Source organism: Cariama cristata, unplaced genomic scaffold (assembly GCF_000690535.1).
Source record: "Cariama cristata isolate BGI_N322 unplaced genomic scaffold, ASM69053v1 scaffold17267, whole genome shotgun sequence".
NCBI lineage: Eukaryota > Metazoa > Chordata > Aves > Cariamiformes > Cariamidae > Cariama > Cariama cristata.
The window spans coordinates 17,810-35,411 of NW_009626270.1; the positions used below are offsets into that span (position 1 = coordinate 17,810).

General features: G+C 37.6%; 1 protein-coding gene across 1 annotated transcript in view; it reads right to left on the reverse strand.

Moving 5' to 3' along the window:
* Nucleotides 1-2,409: 2,409 nt before the first annotated feature.
* LOC104164601 (netrin-G1-like) overlaps nt 2,410-17,602 on the reverse strand; it is a gene marked incomplete at its 3' end in the record, with an annotated part of 62,763 nt that continues 47,570 nt past the window's right edge. The window contains exon 6 of the mRNA XM_009703974.1: nt 2,410-2,627. Coding sequence (XP_009702276.1) covers nt 2,410-2,627 — 218 coding nt within the window. The remainder of the gene's footprint in view (nt 2,628-17,602) is intronic.

Genomic DNA, 17,602 nt, shown 5'->3' on the forward strand with positions numbered 1-17,602 from the left:
TAATTATACAATCTGAATTTGGTCTGTGCTCATAAGCTTTAAGAAAACTTAAATTCCACATTTTAATATCAGAAATCCACTTAATTATAGGTAATCTCCAGCTCTGCATGTCACCTGTATTAGCATTTATATTCCCAATCGAGTTTGCAATATGATTTTTCTGTTTATTGTCATGAACAACCTTCTAATATATACCTGCAATGTCATGTGGGCCATGGCTGGCAACCAGCCAAGCTCTTAATTTATCTTTGCCTTATCTTATTTAGCCCACCGAAAGAGAGTGGCAGTGTGAATAGCAAACATTCTACACAAAGGGCCAAGGTGACAGCCTGAACAAGCACCAGCTTATTGTCTTCATCATCTTCACAGGATTCTTTTAGAAATGAAGATCTGATTTGCCTACCCATTTCTGGAGGCTGGGTACTGGCCTGCAAAACTTGCTTCCTTAGCAGAAAGAGCTTATCCAAGAGGGCAGTGCCCTAAATTCTGCTCTGTTCACCATTTGGAAGAGGCAGCCAGGTAGAATTTATTTCTCGCAGGAATTTTTCTTTTGCTTATTAATTGTTTTCGATACTAGGCTATTATGTTGGTAAAATATTTATAGCCATTATGATGAACATTGACAGGAAAAGAATTCACACCGTCTTGCTACCTTTTTATTTTTTATTTTTTATTTTTTTCCCCAGGACTTTGAAACACTGCAGTGGTTTTGGCTTGCCTCTCTATTCTTGCTATCCTTTTCTGTCACACTCGGTAATTGGCCTAATAAAAGGCAGAAACAAGAATTTATTACACCTTGGGCAATACTTGAAACAAACTTTATTTGCTGGAGCAGCGCTTTTTATCTACTCACTGCTGTATATTTTGACATTCCTTCTAAATATTAAATTTGACTTTATTAAAAGTTAAATCTTGGCTTTTTTTTGGCGATTGCTGCTGTTTTTGCAGTTTCTTAGGCAGACTAGTATATATATAAACATATCATTTTAATGAAGCTTTTGGAGAAACAACATAAGCTGTGGCTGTATCTGCTTCATTACTGCCAGAATCCACAAAATGGTATGAATTAAAGACTAGCTTCTGTAATACCTTGTAAATTAGTCTTGGAATAATTTCTGTGATGAATTGAGAGAACAAAGATGAGAACTATTCAACTTTTCATACATTTTCCAAGCTTGGGATTTGATGAAATCTTCCTCAAACAAATGATGCCTTTTATGTTTAAAATTGTTTGCAAAAATAATGACAGTAGTAAAAATAAAACCAGGTTAGATTGTTATGATGTAATTTCTGTTGAACTTGTTTTTCTTCCACATACTAGGTGGTAAAATGATCAAATTTTTTTGTTTGTTTTCTAAAAAGGCCTCAAGAAATAGCAATATGTCACCCTGGAACTGTTTATGCAGGAATTTTTATTCTTTGAAATTTTTCCAGTGTTAAAGCAACAAGAAAACATTTAGAATGTCCTTTGGTGGAATCTTATTACACTCGTTATATATGTAAACTGATATTCTTTGATGCCAGCACGTTGCCCATACAGAGAAATCTCTGCACAATTAAATGAAAGGAAAAAGAAAAGGACTAAATAAAAAGTAATATTTTTTCTCTTATCTGATTAGAATTAAATACATTAACAAATTGTCTGGTAACACAAATAGGCAATAATACAAAAAATCTACATTGTACATTATTTCAAGAAAAATAACTTCATTTGAATACAAAAGGATAAATACACTTTTTGTCCTATAGCCACTCTTGTACAGTAGGTGAACACAGCATCTTACTGATGCAGTGCTGCTAAGGTATACAAGGATATGACTGGCTTGAGTTTTATTGAAGGGGCTGTTACACATGTGCATCACTAACATCAGACAAAGAAATCTTTCAACCAACAAGGGTTACAGAGCAACGTTCACTAAAGCACAGGTTGGAAAGGATTCGGGGACTGAAGCAGGCCAATATGGCAGCTTTTACAGATTTCCTTATACCCACAATGCACTGACAGCAAAGAATGCCTTTATTTGGTCGGTCCACACGCCGGGCGGAGGTACAGCAGCGCACCATATAGGAGTAGCAAATGTTTTTTAACTTCTCTTCCCATTCTGGGGGCTGTCAAAACTGTTTCAGTCCTGTGTCAGCTTTGCAGCTAGTGTTGATTTGACAGAATAGGCAGCTGCCAACTTGTCTGGAGTCAGAGGTGAAGAGTCTTGACTCAGAGCCCTGTCTGTAACTGATTAATATGGCTTAGTTCAGTTAGGCCTTCTTAGTTTGTACGTGGTTATTTTTTCTCTCTTTTTTTCCTTTTTAAATTTCAGGAGCAAACGCTTGGATTTTGTTGTGTTTTCATGTGGCACGTTCATCTGAAGCAGTCTGAATGTGATGCCATCAACCACAGGGAGTTTAGCATACGCAAAGTCCAGTTGCTCCTAGTAGGGCGGTCAGCAGTAAGAGAGGCCTGTGTGATATTGGCTCCTGGCCGGAGTTTTGGCTGCAGCCTCCTGGATCCCTTTCACACTTCAATTTCTCACATAAAATGCCAGTGTAAGCCGGAGGGCACTGGCATCGCACGTTGTTGATGCATGTTCCTCCATTCTGGCAATGCAGTAGTTCATTGTCACATACGTTTGCTGCAAGATAGCAGGGGAGGGAGGGAAAGAAAAGCAGAATAAATATAAGTTCACCTACAGGAGAAACTCTGCACTAAAACCAGAATTAAAACATTACCTCCCTCCTCTTCTTGAGACGTGTAAACAGGGGATGTGTTTTTTTTAACACTTCAAGTATGAATTTTTTATTTTGGTTGATATTTTCTTGTTTTTTTTTTTTTAGGCTGTAGTCTTGGAAAGCCATATCATTCACTTCAGACCACTGATTATGAGAATATTAATTAATGAAATAATATGAATAACGATTAATACCTAAATAACACGAATATTAATACCTGCCTTGTGCCAGTGTCTGCATTTTCATAGTTACTACTGAACTGGAACTGTAGGTGGGTGTGTTGTTATTTGAAAGGGGCAACGTATCTAGAGCTTTCAGAAAGCATGAACAGTGGTTAAAAATGCAACGTGGCTTTGCTGAAGTAAAAAGATCTGGATGAGAGGGCAGGACTTCATAATCAAGAACTGCATGTATTAATGATCTGAAAATACTATGCAAAAAAGAAAAGGCAAGCACAGATGGGAAATTCAGCATGTTATTTGATGGGGATTATATGGTATATACATATGGAAATAAAAGATAATGTTGTCATTTCCATTACAGTTAAAATATTTCTTCTTAATTAGATTTGCTATTTTGGTACAAGGGTAACTGGTATCTTAAAACTATCTTAGCTAGATATTGTAGTTTGATATAATAACATCAGAAGTCAGATTTGACAAAAGAGTTAAGAGAAAACAATACAGGCAAAAGTTTTAGAGCTGAATAATATTATCATATTTGAAAAACTGACAACTTTACTTTGTATTACTTAATGTGAATGGAAATATTTCACTGGGTAAATATGTAGAGATATGAGGAATGTACTACTTAAATGCGTTAATCTGTGTTTTATTCCAGATGATATCACTAGTAGAATATGTGCTAAATTACAGCTCTGTCATCCATAGGAGAGGCAATTTTAGTAAAGATCTTGTGCCTACTATCTAGGCAGTACTTAACAGTAAAAATTCTCACTCGGAGAATTAGGGAAAAGATTATTTGGTTTAAAAGCAGATTTAACATTATATGCCGTTTATGCATACCTTAGCCTGGAAATACCCTAAATAATTCAGAATAGGGAAAATATTGTTAATTTTACGTTAAACTTTGATACTTATTGCTACAAAAAAGAATAGTTTTATAAATGTTAATTTACTTATTTTTAAAAGCAACCCAAATATTATGAGAACTAAAATTGAAACAGTCCAAGTTCTTAAGTGATGCAATTCTACATAAATCTGTCCAATTTTATGCACCAGCAACCTTACAGGTAATCTTCTCTGAACAGGCTTGCTTTCAGAAAAATAATTTGCTCACTCTACAAGGACTCACTGACAACTGCTTTCTCTAATGTTCTCTGTCCAAGTGGGCCAAATAATAACGCAGTGTGTTAAAAACTCATAGATGCAACTGAAAGAGAACAGTTAAATAATTTTTTTTTTCAGTGATTCCTTTAGCAATCAAAGGTTTTTACTAAGACCTATGGATTTAATGATGTTGTCCAGTTTCTGAATTATAGTGTGAAAATTTGAATATTAAGGTACAACAAACAACGCGTTATTGATGACAGCCCTATGTCTGAATTTTAATGTTCTATATATGTTACAAAAAATAGTGTTTATATTATGTACGTGGAACAGTAAATCACTACCAAATAAATATGATGAGATTAAAACCCAGAAAAATATAATGATAACAGGTCAAAAAAATGAACTGTATGTTAAGTCACTATTGGAGTTACGTCGCTTATACGGTGATGTATCTTTAAAGCTGACTTTATAATTTGTATTGTATATATTTATCTGGATCAATATGCAAAAATCAAAATCCTTTATCTGATGGTACCGCTACTGAATCTGCTTGTTCTAGTTTACTCATCGCTGGGATTCTTCCTACAGTTCAGGCAATGAAAATGGTGAAACATCTGTCCCATCAATACTGACCATTTTTTGCCTTGAATAACTGAGTGGAATTCAATAGTTAATTAAACACCACTTCTTAAACAGCAGATGAGATATTTTGCTTTGTGTTTGGCCTGGAATATATTATCCAAGTTTTCCCAAGAATTCAGTAAAACAAATACATTTTCCAATAGCTTTCCTATTTTTAAATTTGTTTTGACAACTGTAGAGAGGCCATCAGCCCAGATTCTGATCTGCAGTTGCAGATTGCTGGAGATAAGAGGCTGAAGTGGTGTTTTGCGACACGCTGGCTGTTCTGCCTGAGACACCGATGCAGGCCGCTGTCAAATGCCTCTCATCATTGCTGTCTACAGAATTCTGGATACAGTGTTAGAGATGCTGGGTTTTAAATCGGATCATTTATTTCTCATTAGGAAGTTTTTAAAATGTAAAGAAGGGATGGATCAAAAGCTTCTCCTTCGTTATTCTTGCATGCTTTTAAAAGTTTGCCCACAGAAACGCATTAAAGTAAAACCAGGTAGATTCTAATGCTTTCAGCAAGCTACTATGTAGCTGAAAAGCCTTGAATTTTGTTAATCTTGTATTGTCACCGCTTTCTTTGCTTAGTTTTGTCCTTGTATCTCTTCCTCTTGCACACACACATGTACACACATATATGTATCACATAGATAGCAACTGTGGTGATTTTGAAGTTAAATGAAACAATTCTGAAAATGTTATGAAATCCCATTGTTTATTTTTTGCCAGTTTTGTTTTAATTTTATTCTGACCAACTCTAATACCATTTCCACCTTCCTGAAAGCATGATCAGGATTACTTTTAAAACTTTAAAATTAACTAATTATGTTTATTCAGTTAGGAACTGGATTAGCTATAGCTAATGAGTATAGCATATTGGCAGCATAAACAAAAGTACTTTCACCAGAGCACTTTCACTGGAATTTAAAACAAAATTTATGCCTTAAACAAAAGTAGTCGACATGCTGCCAAGACTAAAGCAAGGCAAGTATATTAATTGTTGTTATGAAAATGAGCAATGTTTCTAATGTAACACAGTATTTTTCTAGGATACGTGTTAATATATTATTTCAGAAGAGGCTCTGGACTTTACTCAGAGAAGGCAGTGACCTGGGAGCCGCTGAGCTGAGCAGGAAGGGCCAGGACCTTGCAGACCCCTTGCTCTGTGTTGAAGCCCAAGGAGAGCTGCTGCAGCTGGTGCTGGAGGGGGAAGGTAGGGCTGGTGGAGCCCCAGCATGTGCCTGGCCCTTGGCTTTTTTGTTCCCCCAAGCAGCAGGAGCAGTGAGCCTGGCAATACAGGGCTTTCCTGCCTGTTGTCCTCCTCCCGCCTTCTCCTACCTTCCATGCCCTTGCCCCTTCTTATACACCAAGCAGTGAAATGTTGCTTCCACTGCTGAGAGGTGTTGAACCAGCTCTGCCTTATCTTCATCACTAAAAGTAACAATAATGAAAAATTAGTTTGCGTTACTTTGAAGGGCGTTACCTATCAAGTTCTGATCAAAGAATGAAACATGGAGAAGTGATGCAAGTAAAAGAGCTAATTCTGAAGCAGTCACACATGACTATTAAGACTTGTGTCGCTGAACCAGCGTGGGTTTGCTGGCAGATCTTCATTAATTAGAAGACAGGACATTGAACTGATCATTTAAGAAACAAAACAGAGATGTCTGATTTGCTCTGGAGAGCTTTGCAGGTCTTTTGGGGGGATATTTCTGATCAGTCTCCAGATCTGTGCTACTGCAGGAAGTGAAATATATAAAGTAAAATAAAGAAAAATTTTTAATGTTATTTTCATAATTCATCAATTTACAATCTAAGGTATGGTCTGATTATGGGATCCTTAAAACACTATACAAAGGAGAGAGAAAAAAGCCACATGTAGAAATGGACAACTACTTGAAGCTTTTCTGTCCTTGGGGCAACCCCCTCTCCCGCCTCCAAATGAACAAATCCCTGCAATTAGCAAGAGATATTACTGTTTTTGAATTAAAATGTAAACATCTTTTCCAAAGTAATCAGTAATAAAATATTAAAGCCTCTTTTTTTAGGATAAGACCTCTATGAATGGTGATGAAAGATGCCTTGCCACAAGCCACACAATATTCTTGATTTGTACTTCCAATGTTACTACATTTAGAAATGGAATAGAAAAGAAAAACAAGGGGAAAATATCCAGTCTTTCAACCAGCTCAAGCAGTTCAAGGAGTAAGTGATGTGCTAGTGTTTCATAGAATTTATATTGGGTATTTAATGAACTGTATTGAGAGTAGCATACTTGTTTGACAAATGTCTACTTTCCTCTTAAATGTTCAAATCTGAATAATACATGAAATTTCTGAGTCTGTTCAAAACTCAACTTTGATAGCTTTGCAGCTTCTTGAAAGAAGAGAGAGAGACAACTGTGGCTGATTTTTAGTTCTGAAGCAGCAATACAGAGACAGTAACACAAATGCAAGTCTTGTTCTCTTTGATCTAGAGGGCCACCTCAGGCACAGGATTGCGCTGTTGGCTTATGTTCTGGTTACTGTGTCTGGACAGCTTCAGAGCACATGCACAGTGCTTTTGGTCTGCCTACTGCTCAGGCAGACACACAATATGCTATTGGACTTAAACACAAATTCTTTTAGCCTCCTGTCTTTCCTGAAGGCCATCCAAGATGGGAGAAAATACATTTTGTACCTTTCTTTGTGCTACCTTAATTTTTGTACAGCTTGCCTACAGTAGCATCTTATTCAGGTGGGTCAGCCACGTGAATATGAGAAAGGACAGGCTATTAACTTAAAAAAGGAGAAATGAACATATTCAAAAGGATACCTTTTTTGTTCTGGGATAAGTGGTGTCCACTTTCTGCGTCAAAATCTGGATTTATTATAAAATGTTCACTGTTTGTGGGAACAGCATGAAGACCATTAATGATAAAGTTGCAGAAAGAAAACTTTTTGTTAGAGGTCCTTGCTTGCCTTCTTGAATTCTGAAGTCTTTTAATTTCAAGAAATGTTTTGTATGATTTCTCCCATCACTATTTTTCTTCAGTGTGCCTTTTTGTGGTACCATTTGTTACAGCCTTCTCTCTCCCTCCCTCCCTCCCTCCCTCCCTCTCTCTCTCTTTAAAATAATCTCTTCACTTTTCTCCTTTTTGTCTCCCAGATCATGAGTATTATAGTCCCTGGAGAGGCTGACAGGTTGACAGCTCTGAATATATTGCACAACATTTTGGTCTATTCTAAAGCACTGACGCAAGCTTTGACCCTACTTCTGCTGCAGTGTATTTTCCATACTCTTTGTCAGTAGTTTGGGTGAATGGCACTCCTGAAATCACGAGAATTTTTTGACCTTGGATTCCACCCATTGTTTGTAACTTTGAAAGCATGTGAGTCTAGTGGCTGAAGAAATTAGTCTTGGCTGTTTTTTTTTTCTCTAATGCATCTGTTTCCTTGGTACTTCTCACCTAGTGAAGAATGTTACTTGAATTCACTTGTAAGGAAGTTTTCAGCACACAAGCTAACAGAATATTCTGTCTTGGCATAATAACGGAGTAAAAAACCAAACAAAGTGAAACCCATGTTTTCAGTAACGATGTTCATAGGTAGCTTCAATATATGCAGTGGTTGTCTATATAGAGAGAGCTATGAACAGCACACTGAAATGCCATGAAAAAATTAGGAGGTTTTGTCTCGCTACATAAATAATTTCCGTAAATTGAGGCTAAGCACAAACGATTTCTTGTCAAATACAGAATTAGTTCCTATGAATACTATAAAGATTCTGTAACTAACATGCGTTATCCTCTAAAAATGTGATCATTTAATCAATAAATGGCAAAACCAATCACAGAATATAGAAGAAATTGCAACAAATGAGGAAGCTTGTGTTTATGCCTAATAAGAATATGGACATCTACACATATATATGTAGATAACAAGCACAAGAAGACCTCTGCAGTTGTGAAGGTATTAGTAATATTTTCCCACAATTTGTCAAATAGACTTTAATAGAATTGGGGAATGCAAAGCACTTAGTCTCCTTCAAAGGCACAGGTTTAAAATTGTTTCCAGTTGTATCAGAACATAAGTGACCACAATCAAAATATTTTCAAATTGCCAGAGTCAGCAACAACAAATTATTTCCATTATTTGGAAACAATCCTAAAAATACATTATATACTTGCTATGTGTTAAAGACTTCTATGTGGATCTCCACTGACTCATGAGATTTCACCCACAGAGTAAATTTTAGGAATGAGGATATAAGGGCATGAGGAAAACTTATAAGGAGTCAGTTTCTTCTGAAAGACTACAACTATTGCTGTTACAATTAGTGTTGCATAGCACATGACAAAACCTCAAATTTTTGTAACTTCAGTATCTTATTCATTTGAATTACTAGTGGCTAATAACTGACTTGGAAGTTTTGTCACTTAGATTTCTCCCTCTGCTTGTCTTCCAGTTTGATATATTATTATTAGAATTGAATTTATTGTTACCAGTTACAGTTACTGCCAAACAGTTTTTAAATGTTTTGCTAACGTGAATAGATGTGTCAGTGTTGATCAGACGTCTTCGGTGGTTTTAAACCACAGACATACCTGATATGAAAAACAGCTATTGCTGTTTTAAATGAGATATTCATAATGATTTGTTTTTTGAAGTGACACTAAGTCAACATTTGCTGTAGTGGAATCAGTAAAACTATCTTAGGGTACTGTCAAATCAAGACAAAGTAGATGCTTCGATACTGTGAAAACAAAACTGGTTTGTGCTTATCTACCAAGGCACATTCTGAAGTTAAGACAAAATAAATCAGTGTAGACAAGTACAAGCCTAAAGTGTATCTTACTGTGCCAAAATTACAGTCATAAGATGACAAACATTAATACAAAGATCTCTGGTGCAAAGTTGAAACCATGTTGTGATTAATTATCTTGCCAACAGTACAAGGAAATAAACATTGACCAAGTAAGAGTAGTTTCAAAAGGCAGACATCTCCATCTTGACTTGTCTGAGAAATGCCCGTTAGAGGCACAATTGAAATGACACTTGATTTTTTTATCAAATGAGTTTTATTAAGTTATCAGAGAGTAAATGAGTGAGTAGGTAATGGAGGTACTGTGTTTGCTGAAAATTGCTGGTAGAATTTTCAGATTGTTTGCCTGCATGTAATTTCTGTTCTTGCTGCACAATTCTCACTTCAAAGCTAAGTCAGTTCTAATCAAATTGCAGGAAAAGTCTTCAGAGTTTCTACAAGAAGATGCAGCTACTATTCAGAGTTCTGCCCAGCACACAGCCACAGAATGGATGGTGATTCCTCTCTCCTGTAAATTGGTACCAATTTATCCTAGCATCCACATGGGTAAGCTTAGTTGATTATGTTTCACTACTGAAAATGCAAAATCCTCTACAGAACAAATGTTATTTTAACCATGGTATAAGGATAGCAGAGGTAGAAAGTTACTTTATTTCACAGGTTGTGTCTGTGCTTTCTCATTTTCCATCTCTATTCTTAATCTAAAATCCTTGGATTTAATTAATAAAAGATAATGAGGAGAGAAATACATCAAATCTGTAAAAAGGACAAGGGGGAGAACTGAATTTTGGAATCGATACTCTTGCACGATAGAAAAGCCATGGTAGCTCTGGCAGAAACAATACAAGATTGCTTGTTAAAATGGCTGAAAACAAATTCAGATTTAGTTATCAAAGAATTATGGTTGAGACAATACCTTCCAATCTTCCTCAGTTTCAGGAAATGATTGATTAACCTTTCAATTTTCTGATTTTGATGGTTCCAATTTTACACTTCTGCAAAAGAGGATGATTCCCAAAGTGGGAGGGGGAAAAAAATCCCCATTCTTTTTATTACTTTGCTTATGGAGGAGCACCACTGAATTGGTATGACCCTTATATCTTAGGGTAATCTCAGGAGAGCAAAAAGCTACATCACAGCTGTAGTTGCTCAAAAGGGACTATACACCCCTATCATTCCTGTTCCACTTACAAAGCTGTAAGCTGCAGTGCCATTATTTCTATCTTCCTGGAGATAAATGAACATTCTTATGTGACCTGTCTTCTCTTTCCTTAACTAGGAAGAGAAGCAATTGAAACTACAGGGGCTTTTTTGTCTAGTGCCAACAGCAAGGTCAGGGTTTGGATGTAACCACTATCAATAAAAACTGGCTAAGCACAAAACCTCCTCAGATACAGAAGATGAAGTGGTCATCAAAAGGCCCTGTGAACAGCTGGAGGGTGGGATTTGGTTCCCTAAATACAAGCAGCTACTGCCATTAGAGGTGCCAGAGGGCATTTCTGACATTTACACGGAGCTGGCAGGTATGTTGAAAGACTAAGAGAGATTTAGGCTTGTGGGAGTGGTGGCAGGCGGCTTGCCAGAGGGATGCCTGCCTGTCTCAGGCAACTGTTGGGGCCCTGGGTGTGCTGGCAGGCTCTGACTCCTGCCTGCAGGCTCTCCACCCGCTGCACGGCTTCCCTGCCTGCGTTTGGTATCGGCTCCCATCCACTGCAGCTGTGCAATGCTGGACACGGCTCTTGTGGAGACCCCTCAGTTGTGAGCAAGAGCTGTGAAAAGCCTCCTCCGAGGCCTCCACTCAAGCACCCTCTGCCCACCAGCCTGGGAGTGCATTTGAATTCAAGCCCTTGCCTGAGTGACCTGGTGGGCTTCGCGCATCCTGGCCTTGCACGTTTGGTGTGAGCCCGGACCTGCCTCGGCACTAGAGCCTTGTCTGGCCGTCTGCAGGCTGTGACCGACCCTGTTGCGGACACCGGAGCTGCTCCGCTGGCTTGACTTGGGTGCTGCGGGAAGGACCCTGTGCTGGGGATCTCCCTGCCCTGCCGCCCCACCATTCCCCTTCCCTCCACCAGTCCCCTCCTGGTGCTGGGTTGCTGTCTCCTTGTGCAACCACCAACTGCCGTTGCTCCTTAGCATGGCACTAGACATCTACGGTCAGGTAGTTCAGTCCTACCCAAGAAGCTAGCAGGACGGCTCTGCCTGAGCAGCAGCATTTTCAGCTTCACACATGACAAGAGTATTTTCTTAGAAGTTCCCAAGAACTATTACGCAGACCTGCAACAAGTACTGCTTTTACAGAGCACAAAAAGGCAGAAGAAAGCCTGGAGAGCAAACCAAAGCAGAAGCATGCAAAGGTCAGCAATTCAAATACATGATTATGAATTATATAAAAGGCTGAATGTTCCTGCATCCTTAGCTGCTAGGGTGTTTGACTTGCAAAAATGTCTTGGACACAAAAGAATGCAAATAATTTCTCTTTGTTTACAAAGACAAAAGTTTCTCTTCCCGCCATTCTTCCCAATGAATGCTGCATTGAAGACTCAAAACTCATGAAATAGTCCCACACACTTACAAATTTATTTGCCAGTAAAACCAGAGAAGGTAATCACAACTGAAAATATTTCCTAATGATTAGAGGATTAGAAGTATTCTAATAATTATTTCCCTAAATTTATTTAGGGAAGGGGAGAGAGTGAGAGAATGTGTTGGTGGCGTCTATTAATAATGACATTAATTCCACAATGGTACTAATCTGATGACAAATATTGGATATATTGGTATTCCTCAAAACATCTGCATGGCACTTGATCCTGAAGTTCTTGATAGACAAAACTTAAAATTATTTCAGAGAGCTACTGAGTGACAACTTTAATAGTAAATTGTAATCTTATGTTATTTGATGACAGTATTTAAAAAAAGTTATTCTCTCCTAATTTTTTGTTCCCCAAATATATGATACATTTGTGCACATGAGTGTACTCTCTGGCAATTTAGGCAAAAGTGTTCGTGATGTGTTTGATAAAGAAGAGGAGACTAATGAGTTATTTAAAGTTTTTATTGCCCAAAAGCAGCATAGTTGTAGCTTAATGACATATGTCCTGGTTTTGGTGTTAAGAAAGAGTTACATTTTTAATAATCAGTTTAGTATCAGTCAAATGGAGAAAGGTTGGTTCTGCAAATTTTATTTTACAGTACTTGCTGTGTATAGCAAACATAGTGTAGAAAAATTCTTTTAATTCAAAGTAATTTCCATTGTCATAGCTAGTTTTTTAAAGCAGATCTTGCTGTATTTATTTATGTTTTACAGAGAAGATGTTATATTCATGTCAAGTTAAATTTTGAACACTGCTATTCTAAAGTTATTTGTGACCTAAAACAATTTGAATGTTGCAAACTTCCTTCTTCCTACTTTGGCTTAAAGCCAATTGCACGGGGCATTTTGAAAAATTAGTAACAAAATCTACTGGAAATGTATGTTATGATCAACTTCTAAACTACATAAAATAGGGTTTGTAATGGAAACAGGAATCTTTAATTATACTATCATAAATACCAAAGATATTAAAATGAAATGGGTATGTAACTAAAAAAAGGGAGTCACGCTTATGTAAGTGTGAATTATAATCAACTATGTGACAGTGAGCACAAGTAAAGGGAAAGCCAATTTTATATTTATATGTCATTATGTATTCCTCTTGTGTGCATTTTTCAAAACAGAGAGATTTAAGATACCGGGATAATACTGTACTATAGGAGACCAAAACACTAATGTGCAAAGTAAACGGCGTAGAATGTCTCAGGAGATAAACATTCAGAGTTTACGTGAACATTAGTTACAATGCAAAGGTAAAGGTAAAACATTCATATAGTTCCTATAAAAAATATGAAATGTGAAGAGTATTTTTTTGTTCAAGCAACAATGCTGGGAATCAGGGGATCTTCTTTTTGAATCTACACTGATTTATTGTTTTGAATGTGGATGAAATGCTTCAGAGTGCTTTTGTTGAGCTAGCTCTAGAATGGGGATAAAAACACTGCCCTGTAGGTCTCTCAAAGCTCTTCAGAGTAAGAGTTGTTATTGCCAGTGAACAATGGAGAAGCTGATGCCAAGGAAAGTCAAATGATTTGCCTATGCTAACATAAGAAGGGAACAAACACAGGTCCCATGAATGCCAGTTCTATTTACTAGATTGCACTGTTTATTAGATAAATGCAACAACATAGTTGATTACTGTTTCCAAGGGAGTCTTGAGACTCTCAACTATAAAAAGGCTTATAAACTATGAAGTTTAAAAAAGGAATATGCAATCTTGTCCACGTAAGTGTCATACGCAATTGTGTAAGATGTTTAAATATTCTGACAATTAGAAATACTGATGTTATGTACGTACCTCCTTCTAATCTGACCAGTCAGAACTTTAGCAGCTTCATATTCATGTATCGGGAACATGGTAAAGATTTGCAAATGTTTTTATTATCCCCTTTGCTTTTTCTTGGCCTTTAAAAATATTTATCTGTTATTGTCTATTTTTAATTATTACAGTAGCATGTAAAAATGACACTCAACAGGCACATTCTTATATCGTAATTCCTTTCTGAGATATACTGGATGATATATCCTCATTGTTTGAGTGAGTCCAGAGGAGGCCACGAAGATCATCAGGGGGCTGGAGCACCTCTCCTATGAGGACAGACTGAGAGAGTTGGGGTTGTTCAGCCTGGAGAAGAGAAGGCTCCGGGGAGACTTTAGAGCACCCTTCCAGTACCTAAAGGGGGCTTATAAGAAGGATGGGGATAGACATTTTAGAAAGGGCTGTTGCGACAGGACAAAGGCTAATGGTTTTAAACTAAAGGAAGGTAGATTTAGACTAGATATAAGAACAAAATTTTTCACAATGAGGGTAGTGAAACACTGGGACAGGTTGCCCAGAGAAGGTGGTAGATGCCCCGTCCCTGGAAACATCCAAGGTCAAGTTGGACGGAGCTCTGAGCAACCTGATCTAGTAGCTCATTGCAGGGGGGTTGGACTGGATGACCCTTAAAGGTCCCTTCCAACCCAAAGCATTCTATGATTCTATGATGACATGCTCTCCTGTAAGTGGGGTTTTAACTGATGTAATGTGTTACCTTCCTACTCTTTTCATCAGAATATCAATAAGATGACTCAAACAGCTGGCATGTAGCAGTCAGCAAAAATGAGAACTAATAAATTAATGTATCAAATAATTAAAGCTATTAGCTGCTTCACGATACTTTTCATCAACAATATTAATTGCTACACACAGACTTGCTCTAGGTATCATTGTGCATTTATCTTCATGACAGAGCAGCCATTAGGCAGGAAAACATAGACAATAGATGCTTGCTTTCCAACACAATCCTCTTCAGGCACACTAGTTTTTCTGCAACGTGCTACACATGTGTAACCAATATAATAGACTTAGCCAGTGTTTAGCTGAAAACACTTTTTAAACTGACTTAAAATATCACATCATTCAGCAAAAATCTCCAAAAGATGCTCACACCAAAATACAAAATAACTCTGTTTTTCTAATTATATTGCCTTTTAACTAAATTTCAGAGGCTCTGATTATTTATTTGTCTTTTCAAAAGTGATGTTTTGATAAGGACACAGTTAGAAATTGTAATTCATTATTACACATTGACAAACACAGATGAAGACTGCATACAGGCAACCTACAAATTTTTCACAATATTATTATGCAGGCTACTACTAATAAGTTATTGCAATAGTAACAGGACTGCACTAATCTCATTTTATCAACTCTACAATGTAGAAAGCATCTGAATAACAATAGACCTGGCTTAGACTTGGAAAGAGAGCACTCAGCATATGTTTGTTTGGGTTAATGCCTGAAAAGTTCTTTCTACATGCATATGAACTAAAGATAATGCCTCTAAACATGGATGTTGATATTGCTTACTATTACAAAATGTTAAGAGAATTCAGGATATTAAAAAGTCCAGAGTTAAAAGAATCTCATGAGTAAGAACTGTTTCCCTCTGTGCTTTATATGGTTCTTGCATTACTTTTGACATGCTGATTAATATACTTATATTTCTGTTTATCAATCCCGATGCACAACGGTGGTAAAATTTAATTATTAGTGAAGACTAAAATAACCTGAGATCCTCAAGGAGTATATATATGACATATGCAAAATATGATTTCACTTGCTTTATTTTATTTAAAATTATTTTCTCCAATTTTTAGATTGTCAAGTCATACCAGAGTCGAAAAATAACAAAGGTATCTCCATTAATAGAGACAAAATAAATTCCTCTATAATCAGTGTGTTATATATTTCTAAAGATATATTGTATCAATACTCTTAAACTTCATGATGTAAAGAAATAATTGTGTTAGTCAAAAAGTCTTCTACTCACACTTCAGACTGAAAAGCCAAGACCTTGGTCATTTTCTCATGCTCCTGAGAAGCTGTGCGTATAACAATGTTACAAACTCATATACTCACCTTTGGTTTAGAGAAGGAAGAGTCACTCAAGAAATGCTCAATTTTTATGAAAATGTACTTCTAGGATGTTGTATATTCTTTTAAAACATAATGTCTGACTATTTTAAAACATAATTTCTGAGTATATTTCTTTGTAGAACTCTCAGAGAAAATGGAAACAGATTTATCCTAAACAGAATTTGGATGAAGAAGCTGTTTATCCTGGCAAGTATCTCTTTGGGCTCAGTCTTGTCCTCTGCTCAGAGCCATCCCTCCTTGCATACCCCTACCCTACATAACCTGAACCCCCCCAACACCTATCACGTGCTTGTCCTTCTCTTTCAGCAGCCTTGGCAGCAATGGCAATGGAAATCTGACTTCTGTGGTCACAACTCCTCCAGAACTATGTGTATTCCTTTACATTGCCTCCTATGGTGGGAGGCGGTGTTTGCTGCATGCCTGTGTAGAGTGCCGGCTGATGGGTACACATGATATTGGAAGAGGAGTAACGGCTGTAATTCCAGGTAGGATGACTTTTTGTAGCACTGGTCTATGCCTGGACCCTTGTGAGAGGTCAAACACCAAGCCGCCTCCTGCTCCATGAAGCCAGATGGCAAGCACGGCTAGCCAGCACCTAAGGCCAACCTCTGCACAGCCGTGCCATCTGGGGCAGCAGTGGCTCCAGCATCGCTCCTGCTCAGGTTTGAAATGCAGGCCCAGTGAAGTGACAGCATCAGAGCAGTGTGAAAAGCAAAGGTTTTATGCTGCCTGTGTGAGACAGCATTTCTCAAGTGGTACCATGGCAGATCTGAGTGGGATGATTGTTTTCTGAAGACTGCAAGAAAGCTACAGAATGAGTAGCTGTTAAGCTAAAAGAGAAAGATGAGTGCTAAAGGGAAGTGGTTGGAACTGGAACAGGGGGGTTTGGGCCAAAGCCAGGATGGGTGGGAGGAGGTGAGGGAGGTGCTCAACACATCTTAGCTGGCTCGAAGTTTCATATTTGCAAAACAGTCAAGGTCTTCTAATGGTGCAGAGCAGCGTGGGCTGCAGCATCATCGCCAAGTTGTCATGTCGCCACTGAATAAAAGAGAAGATATAACTGGAGTACACTTCTCTAAGCATCTTTTCAGTTGTGTTTTAAATCGGTAATGGTTTTGCATGAACTAGCAAAGCTCTCAGGTCGTTGCAGAAAAATTATAGCAGTATATGGCTTTATTTGGATAGGTGGCGTAAATCTTGACCCAAATTTTCAAACCTTTGCAGAAGTTATGCTGTGTACCTGCAGCCTTTCATGTTTATCTCCGGTCGTGTACCAAATAGCATGTGTGCATATGTAATTTGAGGCATTTCAAAACATCTGGCTGAATTTTTGAGAAATTTGTGTTGTAATACCTATTGTAATCTGTCTGTAAAGATATGCGGAATAGGATGCTTTTTCTGAGAACTGAAACCTCCTTGCAGAGAGCTGCACTTTGCTGCATAATGCCAACATAACGGGGCTGATTTAAGGATGCTATGTTTGCCCTCAGTATGAATTTCCTTGCACTAATGGCCCCAGTTTAAATCTCATTTTGGAATTCTGTTCTTGAAATTGGTAGGAACTAAGCCAGGTTTTTGAACCTTGTGAGAGTAGCTCATTCTCCTTGGATGCTAGTCAGTGCTTATTGCCTCACTATC